Here is a 21,141-nt window from a genome sequence, read left to right on the forward strand (position 1 = left end):
AGAATTTTCTGAGCCTGGGAGTCAATTTTTCAAGATGGTCTGAAGGGAAGTGAAGTCTTTCTTTCCCATAACCTTCATCGCAGCTTTTATTAGTCTTTCAATTTTTGTTTTGCACTGGATGGTAAGAGTGCCAAACCAGGATGCCATTACATATCTGATCAGACTTTCCAGCACGGCGTTGTAAAATAAAGTTATGATCTTAGTACTCACCCCTACCAGTCTCAATCTGCGGAGAAAATGCAGTCTGTGGGCCAGTTAGGCACACAAATAGTTGACATTTCCTTTTAATTGGTTATCAAATTGTATACCCAAGTACTTGTATGAAGGTACTTGCTCGATTTCTTTGTCCCCAATGACTACATTGTAATGGGCTCTCACTTCCCTGTGATCAAATATCATCTCTTTTGTTTTCAAATTATTAAGGATGAGATGATTCCTCACACACCAATCCTTAAAGAAGTCAATCTCCCTGTGATAAGTTAAAGGGCAGTTGCCAACATGCAATAAACTTAAAATAATTGTGTCATCAGAGAATTTTATGACATAGCTGTTGGGCTCACTACTTCTACACTCGTTAGTATAAAGTGTGAGCAAGAGTGGAGAGCTGACAGCTCCTTGAGGTACCCCTGTACTACAATATTTCGTATTAGAGAGTGGAGCCTTTACCTTCACTTCTTGTGACCTGTTTGTTAAAAGAGAGTAAAACCATTTGATAATTAAAGGATTAACTTTCATGTCATCAAGCCTCTGAACGAGCAAATGAGGACGGAAAGTATCAAAAGCAGAACTAAAATCAGCAAATAAAACACGTGCATAAACATCAGAGTCTTCTAAGTGCTTCCGTATTAAATGAAACACTGTAATGACTGCATCCACAGTACTAAGCCTCTCCTTATATGCAAACTGGAAGGGACTGAGACCAGGAGTTACTTTTTGTCTAAGTAGGTTCAGCATTATTCTCTAAAAGCACTTCATAACCTCGCATGTAAGTGCAACAGGTCTAAAATCCTTATTTGCTTTAGGACAAGAAATTTTTGGTACTGGGATTATTATAGACTTCTTCCAGAGAACTGGAACAGTATGGCTGTCTAATGACTGCTGAAAGATAGGGCACCACGCCTCAGACAATACCGATGAACGCATTTTAAGCAAGAAGGCCAGCAAACCATCTGGAACTACAGATTTCTTGTTGCTAACTTTGCTAAAGATTGACTGTACCTGCAAAGTGTCAATTTTCTTATAACCTGGAATGGCATTAAAGACTTCCACCTTCGCTAGAGAAGAGTCGTTCAGTACATCATATCTTTAGTTTTTTTGGAGTTCATGTTAGTGATGTTTTTCATTGAGTTCCACATTTTTTTATTGTCCAAGGAGCAAAAGTTCTGTTCAATGGCCTCTCTGTGATTTTCTCTGGCTTTCCTCAGCATCATGTTTAGTTCCTTTTGTGCTGCAGCCACCCCCAGCTGATGCTTGTTTTTGAAGGCCAGCTTCTTTTTATTAATACAGGCTTTCACTTCCATTGTGATACTGTATATGGCTTATTGTTGGGGAAATGCAAAACATCCTTTTTGGGGACAACATTATCAACACAGAAATTAATATAGTCAGTATTTGTTTCAATTGCCTCATTTAACTCCAAAGTGTGGAAAATGCTCCAGTCAGTACTAGAGAAACAGCCTCTCAAAGTCTCTACACTGTCCTCAGTCCACTACAACACTGTCTTATGTTGTGGCTTGCTGGACTTAATAACAGATCTATATGTGGGTATAAAATGGACAGTCGAGTGTTCAGAGATAGCGAGAGGAGGAAGCGATTTAGCTTTATATGCACTTTTGATGTTGCCAAAACATTTGTCCAAAACCTTGTTATTACATATGCCACAATTGATGTATTGATGAAATCCAGGTAAAGCAGACTCTAGCCGACAGTGGTTGAAATCCCCGAGTATAAAGATAGGTGCCCCTGGAGTGCGCTGGAGTTGATTATGCACACATTCAGCTAGGAAATTTGCAGCTCTACCAGCGTTTCCACTGGTGGGGACATAGGCAGCGCAAATTACAATATTCCCAAACTCTCTTGGTAAATAAAAGGGTCTCATGGAAAGACAGAGCACTTCCAGATCCGGGTCGCATGAAGTTTCCATAATTGTCAGTTCTTTGCACCAGGAATCTCTCACATAAACACAGATGCCTCCTCCTCTAGTCTTCCCTGAGGAGACATCCCTGTTCGCTCGTACACAGCAGAAGCCCTCTAGCTGAAGCATATTGTCCGGTATATCCTTACGGAGCCATGACTCAGTTAAGACCATAATGCACGACTCCCTGTATTCATGGCAATAACGTGTATTGAGTTGTAGATCCTCCATTTTGCTGAACATTGACCGTACATTCCTCAAAATAATAGAAGGAAGTGGCGGCTTATTACCCCTGCGCCGGAGCCGCTGTCTGATCCCTCCACGCCTGCCTCTTTGCGCAGGTGGGGATTCCCTGCAGCAGCGTCTCTCCTGACGTCCTCCGGTAGATGAACCGGAGATATGTCTCCTCTGTGCTGGAGGACAAGCAGGATCTCTTTGGAGTAGACTTGATGTTCTTCATTATGCATTGACAATTTAAAGGGTGGATGCAAACTCTTACACAGGAGTTCCCCAACCACCTACATAAGCAGTAGCAGTGAGTAAAGTAGCTTCATGTCTCGGCTTTAACACAGATCCACTTTCCTTCGCTGTGTTTTGCTAGTTGCTAACTAGCATGAGTGCTAATTTATGTTAATGTAATGCTGCCAACTTGAGTGCTATAGCTCCCAATCCCACAGTACTTGACTCGTTGAGCCCAGTAGCTACACTTGTGTGTAGGAGTAGCATCTAAAACACAAATGCCAACGTCTTCACAACACTATACGTACTAAAAACAAATAAAAACGAACAACAGTTGCAACAGTAGCAGCAGCAGCAGCAGCAGCACTAAAAACCCCTGTCGCCAGCAGAGCAGCACCAGTGAATATGTAATGTAATTAATACCTTACATGCACTCTTTACCCTAAATTTCTAGGGTTTGGGAACCCTACCTGAAGTATCTTGAACCTGATTTGTCTACCATCATCTTACAAGGAGTCTCCTGAGAGGTTCCTTTGGTATTATTTGACTTCCCTGAAACTGTGCATTTAGACCAAATGCAAAGCGAGGGTTCGGGGTGACAAAATTACATACAAAGTCAATGCAAAGACGCGGAGAGACGTAATTTCCTGTCAGGCGGTGCGGAAGATGTGGTGCAGAGGACACGCTGCCGGCTAAATAGTGAATCTCTGTTGGCCGACAGACAGCTGCTGAGTGACTGGGAGCTGTGGAGGAGAGAGCGCCTGAGCTTTTGGACAAATAAACACTCGTAGTTGGACTGGATTCTGCTGCTACAACTGCACCGTTTACTGGTGGGAGGAGCTCAAAGGTATCAAGTATACAATAATATAACACAGAAAATAGAAACACATTGGAGAAGCTTGAACCTGAGAACAACCACAGCTAAGAAGAAATGATTTAATGTTTTCAACAAATCAAGATTGGACTGGTATTAATATTATAATTATAATTTAAAGTTTAAAAAATAAAGTCTGGCAAAATATATCAATGTGAGAGACATTTCTTTTATATTACAATTTCCCCAGGGACAAATTAAATAATCTTGATTACAACATTACAAGAACATTTGCAAATGATGGACTATCATGAATGAGCTAAAACACGATACAATGTTCCAGAGAGCTATGGGGCACTGCTGGTGGAATTGGTAAATATTTTCTGTTGGTTTGACTCATTTTACACTACATGTAGTGATTTTTTTCATTGCTAATATAAAAGCATTATTAATTAATTAGATTGATCTTTTATTGCAGTACCCTTTTTCATCTCTGAGTAATGTCTGCAAAGGCATTCCTTTCGGATGCTCCCACAGTATAAATGTATACAGAGATCAACTATTAATTATAGTGTGACTGTGAGACTTTGAATTAAGAAGCTTCATTGAGGTGCTGTAAGAATGCATCACTCTACTGTGTAAATCACATTTCACGAGCTTGTGCATGTGCAGAATCCAGAACAGGTATCCCTGACAACCAAATAACCCAGCAACCTCAGAGCCATTTCTAGCCCTAACAACGAAACAATTCATTTCATTCATTCTGCCCCCTCTATCTCTCCAGAACCTTCCATCATCGCTGCTCGAATATCATTTGGTGTAAAAAAACATCTTAACCTAAAATAGCCATTTTCATTTGCATTTCTAGCTTAATCACTTCAAAGCTTAAACCTAAACATTAACTATTTTAAAGCCACAATGGATTTAAAAGCAAATCCTATTATGGTACCCACCAGTAGTAGAATAAAAAAAAACCCTGTGACAAAAACAACACACACAAATACTACTATTTAATCTTCAACCTAAACTCACTTCTTCTGGGCCAATCATAGTACTTGGTAAAATCCATCATTTGTTTGTAGACATTAAATCTCCATATCGCCTACCTCATTGATGGCTAACTGCTCTCCTCCACCACCTCCCGGATGTCCAAAGCGATGTCCAGAACTCCGAAACTCTTCATACAGCAGATCCTCTTCACTGTCCAGCTCGTCCCCAAATCCTGCTTTCTCTGACGCCCCATCAGGAACAACCACCGCTGTCACAGAGAGGGGAGGACAGAAGAGAGACAAAGACAACACATTAATCTTATTCTGATAAACTGATTTACAAAAAGTCTAATGTGTTGACTTTTTAATCCAGCCTGAAACCTGGGGTGCTAAACCAGTTAACATTCTTCAACCGAGCAAATCAATAAATTACCAAATAAATTAAATAAATATTTCAGTGTAAACCAGGATGCTAGGATTGAAACTTTCTACAGGATTACTTTAAAAATAAAAAGGAGCGAAGAAAGCGGCTACCATTCAAAATGCATAATATATTACAGAATTTGGAGGAGGTCAATGCTTTTTGCAGAGTACATATTATAGTTTTTCTCAGTCGCTTTGGTGCATTAGAATCAGATCAGAATTGAAATTCTCAAAACTAATTGTTCAACCTCCACATCATCTTTTCACTTGTGCACATCATAAAAGCAACTTCTCATTATTTTGAACAAACTGCAAATACTTTGATGTATTGATGCAAATGATTATGTACAATATATATAATGGTGATAGTGTGTTTTGCTGTTTATTACATTATCAACTGCTTATGTCATGCTGATCACATATCACATGTATTATACCTGTATTATATATATTGTGTATTATACCACAGATCACATATATTATACCTGTCTCTGTTGAATAGTCTTACCTCCCAAAACTTCTAGGCATTAGTTCATTGCATATGTCACTACATAAAAAATGGTCGACCACGTTGTCAAAATCAAAATCAGGAACATCAGCCAAAGGGGTGTTTCCAATGCTTACATTTCTAATTTTGTCATTTTTACCGATACAATGCTGTAAAACAGAAACAGAAAATACTTACAGACTACATTATACTGACAACATGGCTAAACATGACCATCTTGTTCATAAACAATGACATAAGCACTTGTCATTCTGATGTCACTGACAGGTTTACTGACCTAAATATTTAGACTAAGGATTTTTAGCAAGTTACACGCTTTTGCAGGTAAACCACTGTATTGTGCTGTTTGTAAGATCAGGTTAAAAAAATGTACCTACTGTTTTGCAAATTTTAAGGATGATTTGAGAAATGTACCAAAGCAGCTGAGAAAAACTGTTATAAGGAAGGGGAGGGAAAGGGGGTCGTGCGAGGACGGGATTAAGTGGCTCAACTACATAGGAGGTCACCTGTAGGCACAGAGAAACAATGTGGATTAAACATACAAGCACAAGTCACAAAAATGGACTCAATCAACCTATGTGGCTCCAAAGAGTTGAGATCATATATCCAATATGTTTCCCTTTTCAGTAACAGAATTTTGATATGTTAGAACAATGTGTACATCTACCACAGCTATAATTTCCATGTACCTCCATAGAGAGCCAGTTTGTTTCCTTGTTAGGTTCTCTATTCATAGATATTTATTAAGAAAGGTATATTTAATATATATTCTACAAAAAGGATTCCCCTCCTCCGGCTTGTATTATGTATTCTGTATAGTACCCTTTCTACTAATATATTTTTTCTACTTTTTCTACTAGTTTTTGATACGTATCTTATGAGGGAATTCATGTATTTTGTACTCTATGATATTTATGGCCTCTTATGGAAATGTATGTATTCTGTATATACTCATCCTCTGTAGTATTAGAGATGGAATAGACAGTTTTTATAGTCTAATAATATCCCTTTATCTTATGGAAGTAGTACTTGATATTGCCTATATCTGTTGACTTTTTGAAGTGCATTTCTATTGGGGAATGTCAATCTGTTGGATATTCCACTAAGCAGCATCTCATTATTTAAAAATAGTCTGACGAAGCAACATGGAAAATGTGCTGTCCGCTCCTTTTTGTTTTTTATGTAATTTACATAAAATAGTGTCAATCCATCCAAATTCATTAGCATGCAGGGGTCTAATGCCAAAGTACACATACATTTGATATAAGAATTTACTACTACCTGTCTTCTTTATCACTGTAAACTGAATTTTTCTGTGGATTTTGGTCAGATAGGAGCACTGCGCTTTTGTTCCTTTGTATGGTTTCATGCCTCACAGGGAGCCTTTCAGAATCGAAGAGCGTTTTGCCTGACGGATTTTGCTGACTTGGTCAGATTTTGTTGATTTGGTAATTTGCCCTTGATTTTTGATATGATAAAGTAGGCTATGTAGTTGAATAGTTTCTTTTTTTGTCTATTATAACTGAGTTCACTGTTGCACATGGTTTTATTTTAAAAATTGATCGGACTCTCTATGCCGTTTCTGTTTCTGAATTCCTGCCTGTTTCATCTGCTCTGTGCTGCTTGATGAGGCTTCTGTCAAAAATGGACCGGCTGCATATTGTCCGCGGAGCGGAGAGCTGCTTCTGGGAGGAGCTGTGTTGCATCTGGTATGAGCACAAGCATTGACTAGAATAGCAGCTATCAGTAGATACTGAATATCTGTACTAAAAGTATTGGTAGCTGTAGCCCTAGTTAACATGTAATTTTAATTAGAATATTAGCATCATTCTGTAACCTCAAACAAAAACTTCAGGCGGATGCTGATTTATAGCTAAAATAAAACATGTTTGGGATTTCATAAAATGTGCATCAGCATGCTCAGGAAAGTGTGTCATTACTGTCACTCTCTGGCTGTGAGAGACACAGTGACAGTACAGCTGAGGTCTGGGTGGGGGTAGACACCCCGTTGGCTGCATGTTACTGTGCCACCAAATAACCAGAGCACAGAAAGCTCTAACACATGGTCTCACATCATCCCATCATCTGACAACCCCTCTGCAGGTAGAGAGTGCTTTATTCAGGCAGATTTGGGCAGATTCCTGAATATAGTTTAAAAAGTAAACAACACTATCATTCTGTGGCCAAAGAGGTGATATATTTATTATTATGGAAAGAGGTTTTCTGGATTTATAATCTCGTAATCTTACATCCAGTTGATGATGAAGTTGGGTTGATTTTGTTGAGCAGCACCCATGGAATAACCATGGAGATAGTTCCAATTGCTTCCTTTCATCCTACATGAACACAACATTATCCACAGCAGCACACAACAAAACAACATACCATGGTGCACAAGATGCACAAGCAATATAGTTTTCAATATACAGGTCTGCTGTTTCTTGCCTGTTTTTGACAGACATTGTAAGAGTCATTCCATGTGGTGGATGAATTGTTCAAAATTTAACATAATATGGGCACAAAATATCCTCTATCAGCAGCCTCACATCATGTGAATATGAGTCTTTTACAAAGCAGGCTTTGTGTTTCCTCTGATCGCAGAAACATCCTCTGAAGTGTCTCAACTCACAGTTTGTGGCTACCTGGCTGATGTGCTAAAAATACACTTGCTGCCACACCTCATCATAGGTGTCATCCTTGGCTGCCTCCCCAACAGCTGTTGTCATGGAGGATGTATCCGTGGTGACAAATCACCAAGGAGACAGAAAGAGATGGATATAATGAAAGAGCACATAGAGCCCCCCTGGTGAAGGGTGGGGGCAGTGTATTTAAAGTGATTTGGACGCTTTTTTTCTACCTCACTAAGCGGGGACAGTAGGCAGTCCTCTATATTCAACATCTGGCACAGAATGCTGAAGGTATTGTCCTCTTGTGAATACATCAGCATCTTACACCTCATATAACATGCTATAATGTAGTATCACCATCATTGTCATCCATGGAACTATGAAAGTTGCGGGTGCTGCCCTCATGGGGGCAGTGTAGGACACCCTGACTGGTGATGTGTGTGAAGAGATGGAGAAGCTCCAAGTATTGACTGGTCTTTACTCATGTGCAGGCACCTCCTGCAGTCTGGAGGGGTGAAAGGAGGTACACCGCGTGAATTCTCCAGCAAGGCACTGCTCTACACTGCTAACTGGAATATCCTAAACAGCAATAGCAACATGGAAAGCTACCACACCGCAGCTTGAATTTCTTATAATATAGTAACACCCTATTCAGAATCACAATTTCTGTTTGACCAAAATATTTTCCTTGACAAAATTTTGTCAATGCTTGAGAACAGGAGCAGAATGGGTCGTTAATGAGACCAATAAATTAATTCAGAGAATAGCAATAAGTGCAGCATAACCCTTCCCACTGATATATAGTAATGAACACTTGTTTGCACCCACAATTAAATAAAAATGCAACAGTGAAATCAGGAGAGTTCCATCTAAGGAAATCTACTGATAGTAGGGAGTAGATCTGGAGAACAGTGGCTCGCCATCATGGATTAAACTGTTAGGGGTCCAAGGGCAAAAATTGTTGTCCACCTGCTGACCATCTACAGTACCCCCATCAGCGTACATGCATTGTGTATATACACTGATGGGGTGTACACATACAGATACACTAGATGACAGATTTCCAACACAGATACTTTCAAATAAAAGTGCACAAAAACAAAATCAACTGTTTCATTCCCCATGGACTAGGCTTGGGTGATCTTCTCTATTTTCATATCATCTGAACATGGCTACTTGAGGTCACCGATTGGCGATCTGATCTCCAGGGTGCGGTGTTGACGTTGCAGCAAGCCAGTGAAATGCCAGCATGGAAGAAATAGTCTTATTAGCTTTAAAAGAAACCATCAGAAACATCTTTAAATGCACAGTGCAGGGAGCGACTAAGCAGAGGTGCCGAGTGAATCAATGCGCTCTGTGCAGCTCCACAATGAATCATGATTTTACTCTTTTTATAATCTCACTGATTATATTATATTAAATAGTATATAGCATGTGGCGGTCAGCATTGATATTGTGGCGCGTTGTGTCGGCAAAATTACTCAATGAATGGGAAACACTGCAGAGTGGTGCAGATTTTAGAGACTGTTTTTATGTCATCTTAGTTCTGATAGAGAGTTAGTTAAAATCACCTTAATATCTGTGCATTGAACCAATCGCTGATCATCCCTTCAGTTGTCCATAGGCAATCCAATCGCCAATCGGAACAAGCCTATACTGGATGTAAGTTTATGAGATTATGAATCCAGAAAGCATCTTTCCGTAATAATTAACATCATGGCCTTGGAAATATAGCTAAATACACTAAACTAAGGTCTTAAAATAAAGTTTTGACACACAGCCCTACTAGATCAACCAATGCTGCAGAAACAGCCATTGTTGAAGTTATACTTCATTGTACGTTTTTGGAATAATATCCCTAAAAAACTGCCATTAGTTAAGTAACCAAAACCAACTGATATGCAGAGCCCTTATTGGTCTAGGGCCTTGCAGTTGCCATTCTTAAACTGAACCATTGCTGAATCACTATAGTTAAAATTAATTCCTTAAGAGGCCAAGCACAGTTGTTCACTTTCTCTACTCCCATTCCTGTTTCATGAAGCATGCACAAAGGTTGGTGTTCCCCTGATCTGACTGATATTCACATTCCTGTCATCATCTAATTAAATAAATTAAAACACTTTTTCCCCCTGACACTCTTACAAATTCAAACAAATGAACATTTTCAGAGAATTACATTTTCACTTGTTCCATTTATTTAAAGAAACAGACATTTTCTGTTGCTTTCCTTTCTGACAGTGTTAAAACATAATTTTCACATCTTAGGTATTGCTGAGTGATCTTGTTTAAATATTATATTTCTCAGTGTGATTTATTCAGTTAGGCCCTGCCATGTAGCTGGAACAATTAGATGCTGATAAAACTGATAAACACACTGTCATCATCATCCACAGAGTACAAAAGCAATCAGTGTCACCTATCGAACAGCAGCAGCTTCATACAGGTCATTGTGTCACTCAAAGCAGGGAGGGAGAACCAAATTGGACTGGTCACTGTTTTGCTCTTGTTTGGATGATCAGCCTGTCCTTGAGAGATTGAGAGAGTGTGTGTGTGTGTGTGTGTGTGTGTGTGTGTGTGTGTGTGTGTGTTGTGACTGAGATGCGGATGGGATCACAGAACAGATTTAAATGGGTTATGCATGTGTATGTGTTTGTGTGTAACTGTAGGAAGCTAAAGCTGAAGCAAACCATGTTAGTGTGTCAGTTTTGGACTGTAGCATTTAATCATCCTGAGCCTCTGGATGTGGGTTAGCCATATTAGTAGGTCAGATTTGTCTGCATAGAGAATATTCAATACTCACTGTGTGTGTATTTGTGTTTGGCTGATGAATTCAAGCGTAATGGCTGCACGGCTGTGGCACGTGTCTACTAGCAGCGCGTGACTGGAAAGCCTTATACAACTGACTGCCCTTAATAGCATGGCCTGCTAACCATGGCCAGGGAGAGAGAATATCCAAAAACTAATATATATTTGTGCCATAGAGCTGCATTGTTGTCCAAAAACTATTTAAAACACATCAGTGAGCCACATTTTTGCACTAGGTGACATGTTTCTTCATTGGCATGAACACATACACACACTGTAGTGGCCCCAAATCCTCGCTACACCACCAAATGTGGATTAATCAGCCTTGGAAAAATTCAGTGGGAACCAATGGGCTTGCATCTGAGATGCACAGACTATACTGAGAGACGATGTTATGGCTTGGGGTTTAATTTAGTTATTTCCTGTTTTATTTTGAAATAGTCACTCTTTCCTCATGTTTCTTGGTTAACTTAATTTCCTGCCTTTGTGTGTTTTCCCGTCTCTGATCAAATGCCCCACCCTGATTTATTTCACCTGTTCTCCCCCACCTGATTTATTTGCCTCGTGGACTGCATCTTTCTGGTTTTGACCTGTGCCTGTCTGACCATCCTGAAAGCCTTTTGTATATAGACTTTATTATGACATTTTTGAACTGCACCTGCTGAGTATGTGTTTAGTTACTATTCTTTGTGTTTCCGGCTACCCTGCTCGCTTAACTTTGACCGACATTGTTAATTTGGGTATAACACTACATTTATGTTATCAGAAAACAGGCTCAACATTGCATGTTTCTGCATCTAATGCCATAAAATGTTGTGCCTGTTCTCTAAACTTGTTCAGATTTAAATCTTAAAAGAAAATTGTTCTGGTTATTACAAGTTTTGAGTTTTATTTTTGTAGGTCTGACCATAATAATAAAAGGCAGAGGAGTAATGCCAAAATGCATTATTATAACATGCAATAACATAGCCACAAGTGGTTATAATAATGTAAATAAATGTGTAATAACCAGAATGCTTCATATAGCACAAATACATTACTTATGCCAAGTATGCAACATATGTGTCTTCAAATAGAATACAGCAATATGTCACACAATAGTGTACGCACATATATAGCAACATTAATGTGAGGAAACACTATTTTGACAAAATACTCTAAAATCTTCTGACAATCCAATCGTCCACCAGCCATAATAATTGTACATGCAATTAATCAGGTGTCTAGATAACAACACGACAACAAACCTGGGCAAACTTTGGCTCATTTCTATCAGAAGCAGGCAATTCAGGGTTAAACTCAGGCTTAATCCATACAGTGTCTGCATTGAATAAGAAAGGGTGACCATACGTCCTCTTTTTCCCTGACATGTCCTCTTTCTGGGACCTGAAAAATGTGTTCGGTCTCCGATTTCTAAATCTGCTTTCTACGGTCGCCATTCATTGTGTGGGGTTTTACTGACACTCTGGCAACTCTTTGGTGAACCGGTATATTTTCTTGCGTACCGGCACTTCTCACAAGCTGTTGGTAGTCTTCTAAGCCCTCTCCAGCAGCTGAGACGGAGTAGGGAGAAGATTGGGTGCTTATTTTATCAAGCGTGTGCATAAAGTTGCTCATCATGTCACTTTTCATGAACCGACCAATCATAGCAGGTGAGTTAGCACTAACAAATTAGGGCTTATAGACAAACAGAGCCACTGAACTCAGTTTCCCCATAATCCTCCCGGAATTCACACCTAGGAGTGGACGCCATCGAGCTTTCAGGTCAATTTGTCAGTTTCACCTGTTATGTCATTACGACAATAAAGAGATCAGCTACTCTTCCAGTCTTTCTCTATTCTCCGGGACCCGTGTCCTGCTCAGAACAGACAGACAGCCGAACTGAAGTCTCTGTCTTATGACAGCGACACAAGTGCCTGCCTAAGATCCCTTTAAACCAGATTAGTTAGTGTCAGCAGAATAAGTCTGCCAGCTAACTTCACATGCTAAGTGAAGAAATTACATAGCTTAGCACAGAGCAGCTAACTTTGAGGAGAACGGACGGAGCGACCGAGTCCTCAGTCAGCACAACTGGAACACCGAGGCCACTTTTCTTTCTTTAAGGACTTGTATTGTACCTGGGCATCATATAGCTTCACAACAGTGTAAAGTTACTTGGCTAAGCTCAATACTCTTTAGTTTTTGATCACTGTACATCTATTGATGTGTTGTTCACTGAATTTGATCATTTGATAATTTTCATGGTTAACACGTGGCTATTGTGTAACATAGTTCTCAGCCACACCATAAATGTTAACGTTACTGTAAAGCGTTAAAAAAAAGTGTTTGAAGTTAGGCAATAAGAAATATTAAAAAGTCATTGAAATAGTACAGTTCATGATGGTTTATCGCGTATTGCTAAAATAAACAATGTGTTAAAAAACAGACAACCATATAATTTTTTTCATGATAGTGTGTATTAAATAGATACTAAAAGGCCAATTTCTTGTTACTGTGGTGGGGCGATACTTACAGAGGTCACTAGGTGGCGCATAGCGCTCGGTAACCGTAATCGGTAAAGTTTCTGCCTCATTGTTTCTGCATACAGAATCAGAATCAGCTTCATTGCCAGGTATGTGTACACATACAAGGAATTTGACTCATAATGTGCTTACTCATACAAAATCACAATAATAAAAATAAAATAAAATCAGACACAGACTTCAGTGTAGACAACACAAATATACACACTATGAACAAAAACAATATAGACATATTGACAAATAGTGCAGTGAGCAGAGTGCAAAGGATGCAGGAGTATGTACATGTCGGAGGTGGATGTGATATACAGGTACATATCTATGCATACATGTACACATGTACACAGTGCAATGAAGCATAGTGCAAAGGATGCTGGAATAAATAAGTATAAGTATTTTGTGCAGGAGTAATGACTTGAGGTAGGTGGATTTGGTATACAGTATCTACAATATGACAATATAACAGTATGAACAGCACTGAAATAGAATGGTGAATAAATTATAAGTGTTAGCCAGTAAACAGGTGGCTGATTAGAGGCAGAGTTACTGGTTATTGCACAAGAATTGTTCCTGACACCATGAGTCAGAAATCAGCTGTTCTTCAGAGTGATGGCTTGTGGGAAGACCCGAGTACGACGGACCCCCAAAGCTTCCAGTTATTTGAGAGAACACTGGGTGATCTGGGATCTCGAGATCTTAATGTAGTGGTGATACGCTTTATAAGACTGGTGCACCTGATCTGTATCGGATGACGCCGCGGTAGCCTGAATGTTAGCTCAGATCCTGGAGGAGTGACCGAAGTAATGGATGGGAGAATACCTTGTGAAAGAGTACCTCTCTGTCCGACCGGACGGAGAGTCTGCTGTAAGAGGAAGGCTGCCGGGGTCTTGAAATGTCTCTTGACATTGAGTGCTTCTAAGAAGTTGGGTTATCCGGAAATGCGTTTGGAAGCCAGTGCTTCCGCTAAGATGGACTTCAGTGGAGTGTGTTTTGTTGCCACTGTGGGCGTGTTGGTGAAATGAGAAGTGGTGACGAGATTGAATGATGGGGAGGTCGTGTTGTGCTTGTTGTGACGGTGGCTGAGTTCCTCGAAGCAAGCCTGTAACCCGAGAGAGGGCTATGCTGTTGGTAGTAGATTTTCGGGGACCATTTTCCTGCAATTAGTCTTCTTTGTAGAACCCCCAAAAACCTTCAGAATATGTGGCGGCAGTGTACGATTGGTATCTTGGGGTGTCACGGTTGTTTGTAAAAGGTTGAACCGGTCCCGTTGGTGAAGGTTGAGCCAAAGCGAGGAGAAATTGATCGAATGCTGATTGCATGGGTTTTCAATCCAGATTAATGTGTGAGATGGATTGTGTCGAGAGTGAATCCTAGAAATCTAGGGTCTTGGGAAGACCTGCTGTTTTTATGCAGACCTTGGAACCCGAAGGTTGGAGAAACCAGAGAGCGTGGAGCGGCGGCAATGGGTTAGAATGAGACCGGGAACCGCTTGGGGGCATGTAAGGGTTGCGTGGTTGAGTGGGCCCTGGTTACACCACTGAAGCAAGCTGTGGCTCGGGAGCGGTGTGGATTTTTGGTAAACCTGTGCCTCTGACTTGGGGGCCGAATCTAGAAAAATGGCCATGTAATCGTTTTAGTGTATGGAGAAGGTGGGCGCAACTTTTCGGAGTGAGTTCCCTCAACCGGGTGGATGTTCTCCCTTTCGGGTAGATATGCCCTTCGAGGGATTTTTTAGTTGGCGGTTGGTGAGGAAAAGGCATGATAGGAAGAACAAGATATCATGTAGTTTACAATGTGTTTGAGTAAACTAGTGAGCTGAAGAACGGGAGATGGAGATGAAAAATTAGGATTAGCTGATGGCGGCGTAATGGGTTAAGAGGAAAGACCAAAATTAGAAATGGAAATAACTTGGTTCTGTTAGGGCTATGGAGGAATGCTGGGTTTCAGTGCCGGAGCTTCTAGCTGTAGTTGCTGGACTGGTAAGATGAGATGCTGGAGATCCTGGCATCCCGGTGCCAGAATCCCAGACTGGAGCGACCTGCAGAGATTGATGGATGTGGGCTGCGAGGGGTTTTTGCATCCCGGTGCCTAATGACCCGACTAAGCTAGCCTGCTAACTGTTTCCAACCACGAATTGGATGGTTCTATGAAACGAACTGACTGGTGCATTCAGATTGGTGATGACTGGGAGTGAGCGGCATCCCGGTGCCAGAGCCCTTTAATTTGAAACGATCGTTCGTTCAAAACAACTTTAGTTTAAATTGCGGTTTGTTTGGAATGACTTTGCTTTGAAACAGCTGTTCGATCGAAACTACTATACGTTGAGACAACATTGGCACTGAACGACATGGTTTAAATGAATGGAAACAACTGAACGGATGTCAGCTTGAAATGATTGTTCGCTAGAAACGCTGTTTGCTCAAAACTATTGTTATCTGGAGACGAATGTTAGCTTGAAATGAATATTAGCTCAAAACTAGTTTTCCTCGAAAGCTAGGAAACGACTGTTAGCTTGAAAGACTTAAGAAGAAACGAATGTTTACTTGAAAACGACTATAGCTTAAACCAAATTAGCTAGAAGATGACTGCTTGGAATGACTTAGTTGGAAAATGGCTAAGCTAGGAAATGACTGTGGCTCAAGACGATTGTTAGCTTGACACAACTATGGCATGAAATGACTATGGCTCGAAACGACTGTTTGCTCAAAGCGACTTAGCTAGATACGGCTGTTTGCTTGAAATGATGTGGTTAGATAATGACTTAGCTAGGTAATGACTCTTTACTTGAAACGACTTAGCTAGGTAATGACTCTTTACTTGAAACAACTTGGCTTGAAAATGACTGTTAGCTCGAAACAGCTAGCTCAAGGTTTGCTCTAACGGCTGTAGCCCGAAGTAAGCGCGAAGCGGCTGTAAGCTCAAGGTAAGCGCGAAACGGCTGTTAGCTCAAGGTAAGCGCGACGCGGCTGTAAGCTTGCTCGAAGTAAGTTTGAAATGGCTTGTAGCTCGAAATTAGCTTGAAACGACTATTAGTTAGCTTGAGGTTAGCTCAAAACAGCTGTTAGCTTGAAATGACTTCACTCGTAATGATTAAGAACTCGAAACAACTGTACTTGAGCCGTTAGCTTGTATGCTGCTAGCATCAGTTATAACAGAACTGGAGATTGCTATCGAAAGATAAGTGAAGAACGGCATGAAGTTCCTGTCCTTTGAAACGGTTTCCGTCAATGACTTTTCGGATGGTTCTGTGTAATGGACCATTTGGTGCGGTCAAGTTAGTGGTTGATGGGAGCAGATGGTGGGCATCCCGGTGCTTAATGCCCCTACTGAGGCTGCTGAGGTTGTTCGAGGTGTACGACTGGGCGCTAGCATCTCGGTGCTGGGGCACCCTATGGAACTGGCTGCTGTAGCTGCTGGAAGTGTCCAGCTGTGGCGCTTGTGTCCCAGTGCCTAAGGCCCCTAATGAAGCCTGCTGCTGTGGTTGGTAGATGTAGACGGCTGGGGTGCTGGCATATCCCAGTGCTGGGTACCTGAAGCTTCGGGAGCTGGATGGCGGGGTGCTGACGACTCGATGTGGTTGTCCTGTGTGATGTAGGCTGCTGGTGCGGTCAACCCCGATGAGAGGTGGAGGCTTGGAATTCTGGTGTTGGTTGACGTCCTGTTTTGCTTTGGTACCGACTTCTCTGCTATCTTGAGATGGAGGTAATACGTGAACTGTCCCTTTAACAGTGGCGATGACGTCACGGCGTGCGTAATGCGCCACCTGGAAAAGAGCTGGTGTTGACGGAACTGAATGCATGGCACGCTGACATGATAGCTTGAAAATTTTGCTATATTTTCTGTTCTCTAAATTGGAATGGTTACATTTACCGTTTTCTGAAGAATGGCTATAGTCTATTGTTCATGAAGACTGTGTGACCTGGCACCTCGCTGGCGCGTGGAAATGCTGTGATCAGCTGTTTGATGAGAGGCAGGGGATTCTTCGGGTGCAATGTTTCTGATTGTTGACGAAAGTGGACCGTGGAAGGCGGATGGCGTTAAGGCTGGTCTCATGGAGGAGAGAATTCGGCTTCTGGTGCTGGGTCTGCTGACGTGAACATAGAAGATGTCTCGAGTCTGTCCGAATAATTCGGCGTCTGTTGGGGATAGCGATGTGCCGACACTTCTGGGAGAGGTAAGTGGATGGAAGTAGCTGGTAATAATTCGCGTTATTGGATGTTAGCATAGCGTGCTCGACGCGATGTTGCTTGGTCCCGGTTCGTCTGCGGAATACGAGGGCCATGCAGGATACGAGGGCGAAGGGGAGGACTTGGGACGTGTGGGTATTTATGGAAAAGCTGGTGATGACCTGCTTGATGTGTGGTCCCGCTCCTCGAAACTCTGCTAATTAGCACCACAAAAATGCATTCAGTGCTAATGTGTGTATAACACATTATGTTAAACGGTTTCCACGTGTATGAAAGCATTGTACTCGACTTTAAAAGTGATAGAAATACAGTAATTTGTGAATGTGTGACAGAAGAGTAGTACTGCAATGAGCGGCAAATGTATTAAGTTAGTTACTTATTGTAAGGTTGTATATTAGTGTTTGATGTGCAATGTGATAAAAGTGTCAAACTTAGGAAAATGTTAGTTACAATCACCAAATGAGAACAAGTTAGTTTTTTGTGGGTCAAGATGTAATTAAGGTCAACTGAAGCACAATGAAAGTATGGACATTTATATTGTTTATTTTGCTGTGTTTCCGTTCTAATGTATTTAGTTATGTCATTATTACTTTGGTATTTTCTGAAGATATGGTGATATCTTACATACTTGAAAGTACTGTGAAATACCTGATGCTACAACAAGCATTTATTATATATATTATTTATAATATTAATTTCTTCCTTTGTTGAAGCAGAATAAATACTGCAGTCAAGCTGAATGCAAGCTAAAGTTTCTGCCTCATTGTTTCTACATACAGAATTTAAGAACACACACCCCCTGACACCCACTGGCCAGGGGGGTAACATTATGCTCCAGAGACAATCTTTGCATGCTAGCTAACTAACTCTTTCTAACGTGGCACTATTACACAGATCACATACTTCAATTTGGCCTTAAACACAACCACACATGGTTGTTCATGTGTGGTTGTGTTCATTTTCATAATTTGTTCATAATCAGGATGGTAATACTACAGAAATGAAAGGCCTCAGCCATGGTGTCTGGAGAGGTTCTTGGGGAGACGTCTGGCTGGCTGGAGGACAGTTATAGGTTGTCTGTTGTGGCAAGCAAAACTCTGAATCAGAGGGAGGAGGATCGATGTGGGTGATCAGCACATGCACCAGTTTCTATGTGTGTATTGATCTGCACCAAAATGACTTTTGTTTCTGGAGTCACATACACAGAGAACTGACCGCTGAGACAGGCATACACACAATTTCATGTTTGGGTTTTGTGGCTTTGTAGGCATAATGCGAATTAAGAGGTAAGGAAGGTGTTGTGTGTCTCGAGCTGTTCCTCAATTCTGCTTTTTATTTGTCATGTTTTTAAATAATTAATTAACAACCAACAAACGTGGTTGAATGGGGAATATCTATGGCTGGGACGTGGTCAAGGCTCCTTCTCAGACTGAGGAAAAGTGAAAACTGGTCTCCTCTACTGAGCATTCTTCTAGCTAATCCACTCACTGGATAATAACATGGATGAACTCACAAGCAGGATGGCTCTTCAATAGGAAACTAATGCGCGAATTCCACTGAACCTGCCTGCATCGCGTTACGGCTGTGCCATGTAGCCAGAGCTACTCGCGGCCATTCTAGTCAATTCTTGTGAGTCCACCAGACGTGGCCGCAACACGTAGCTAGTAGCAAGTCTATTTTTGACGGAAGCCACGTCAAGCTGTACAGCGCAGATTGCACCAGGCAGGAAGTCAGACAGAGAATGGCATAGAGAATCCGGACAATTTTCAAAATAAAACCCCCTGTGCAGACTCCCGATCGTAAAACAACAATAAACATGTTTAAATCAGACCAAAAAAGAAGCTATTTTATTACGTAGCCTACTTAATCACAGAAAGCAACTCTAGCACAAAAAGCAAGCACTGATTACTAAATCAACACAATCAAAACATGTCAGCAAAATCAGCCAGGCAAAATGCTCTGATTCTGAAATGCTCCTTGTGGGATATGCAGCCGTGCAGGCGACAGAAAACAGGTTCAGAGAGAGCTGTGCAGAAGGTAGTAGAAGCACAAAAATGACAAATTAACAAGAAGTCAGAGGACTTCCGGGGTAAGAACTGTAACTTCATGGCCACCAGAATCACCGCCAAGGCTGCAAACTGTAAGCGGGCCAGAACGTACAGGATCAGCTGAACCGGAGGAAAAGCATTCAGCACTCCGCCAGTTGGGGGGGCCACATCGTGAGAGACCTTCACACACAGTCAGAGGGGTCTGTTTGGGTGTCCTCTCGTGTGTGGCGGGAGGGACCACACGAGGCAGATTGGTCGCCCTGGTGGATCCGCAGCCGTACCACATCCCCGGTGGGGGGAGGGAGGCGGAGGCAGACACAGTCGCCGGGGGGTCCGCACGAGGTGAAGCAGCCACACCTGTGGGCTTATAACCATGCCACTCCCACAATGAAGGAGCAAGGCAGGGACAGGCAACAGAGGGAATGGTCTGCCTGCGACATCGGATCCAGGCTGTATGAAGGCCGTTCGGCCAGCTGCAGCTGGTCCATGCAGTGTGACGGCGGCCACTGACATCGTAGAGACAGGGGGGCAAGGGGAGAGAGGATATGCAGCAAGCCCAGGCTGCTTGTTAGCCGTTCGGCTAACACACAGCTCGCTCACACAATGTAGGGAAGTGAGAAACAACAGCTATAATCTCAAAAGGGGCTGTTCTGTAAAGTGCAACACCAGGTCATGCAGTTTACAAGAAACACATTTCTCCCCAGTGTCACTTTCGCCTGCTGTGCGTAAGGTGTTCGACACATACATGATGCCATACAGCACACATGTACAGCGCACAATGCTGTCACACACCTCTGGATGCAGAAGGAGGGACTGTGTTGGTGTTGCTGTGGTCACGCACGAGCCCGCTCTGCCGGGGGGGACGTGTGTAACGTGTGGAGCAGCAATAGGATAATACTACACGCAAGGCTGTGTGTAGTGCTATCCTGTCCGCAAGAAGTGTAATGTCTGCTTCAAGGGCTTGTATGACACAGCCTGCCTTCTGTGAAGAAAAGGGGGACCCCTGGACGCACAGAAGGACCATGTCAATGATGCTGTGATTATGCATGAGCTCGCAGCCAGGCACTGCTGGGAGAATGTGCGTAATGTGAATGGCATCACATACAACCCGGCAGATTTCTTCAGAAGAAGAATTTCAGTACAGGCACACAGACACACCTGTGTTCTGTCCACACGAAGCGTAATGTCTGCTGTCGTGGGCTCATACACAGTTTCTGTCGGGAGGGGTGTGTGAAGGAAGCTCTGATTGTGAACAGAGAGTGTACTTCTTGTTGCTTTCTGCTCTGCTACAGCCATTGTGCTACAGTCCGAGGCGCACCCAGCATCAGAGATGGAGGTCCCCCGGCAGGACGAAGCCCGTGTCACGGACGGCGCACACCCGTACTGATGTAGCAGTGTCCTAGAAGAGTGCTAGAAGACATCGCTCTTCTTTTTTGACTGGAAATCTTCTGCTCTTTAGAGCTCAGGGTATAGATATTAAGATTTAACTGAAGGAAAGCCAGGGTCTCAATGCTAAATATCTGGGGACACCAGGTAATTAAGGAGAAAAAAGAGAAAATAATACTGTAATACAAGTCATCAGAATCTGAATGAGCTTTATTGCTAAGTAGTGTTTTACACGTACGAGG

At 41.9% G+C, this 21,141-nt stretch overlaps 1 protein-coding gene across 3 annotated transcripts in view; it reads right to left on the minus strand.

Annotated features, from left to right (window-relative positions):
* arhgef4 (Rho guanine nucleotide exchange factor (GEF) 4) overlaps positions 1 to 21,141 on the minus strand; it is a 100,254-nt gene that overhangs the window by 30,584 nt on the left and 48,529 nt on the right. For all 3 annotated transcript variants that reach the window (XR_006827022.1, XM_046061979.1, XM_046061992.1), the window contains one exon: positions 4,514 to 4,665. Coding sequence is in view for 2 of the 3 variants with exons in the window: in XM_046061979.1 (XP_045917935.1) it covers positions 4,514 to 4,665 (152 nt within the window). In the remaining variant the exon portion in view is untranslated. The remainder of the gene's footprint in view (positions 1 to 4,513; positions 4,666 to 21,141) is intronic.

The sequence above is a fragment of the Micropterus dolomieu genome, linkage group LG01, assembly GCF_021292245.1.
Source record: "Micropterus dolomieu isolate WLL.071019.BEF.003 ecotype Adirondacks linkage group LG01, ASM2129224v1, whole genome shotgun sequence".
Taxonomy (NCBI): domain Eukaryota; kingdom Metazoa; phylum Chordata; class Actinopteri; order Centrarchiformes; family Centrarchidae; genus Micropterus; species Micropterus dolomieu.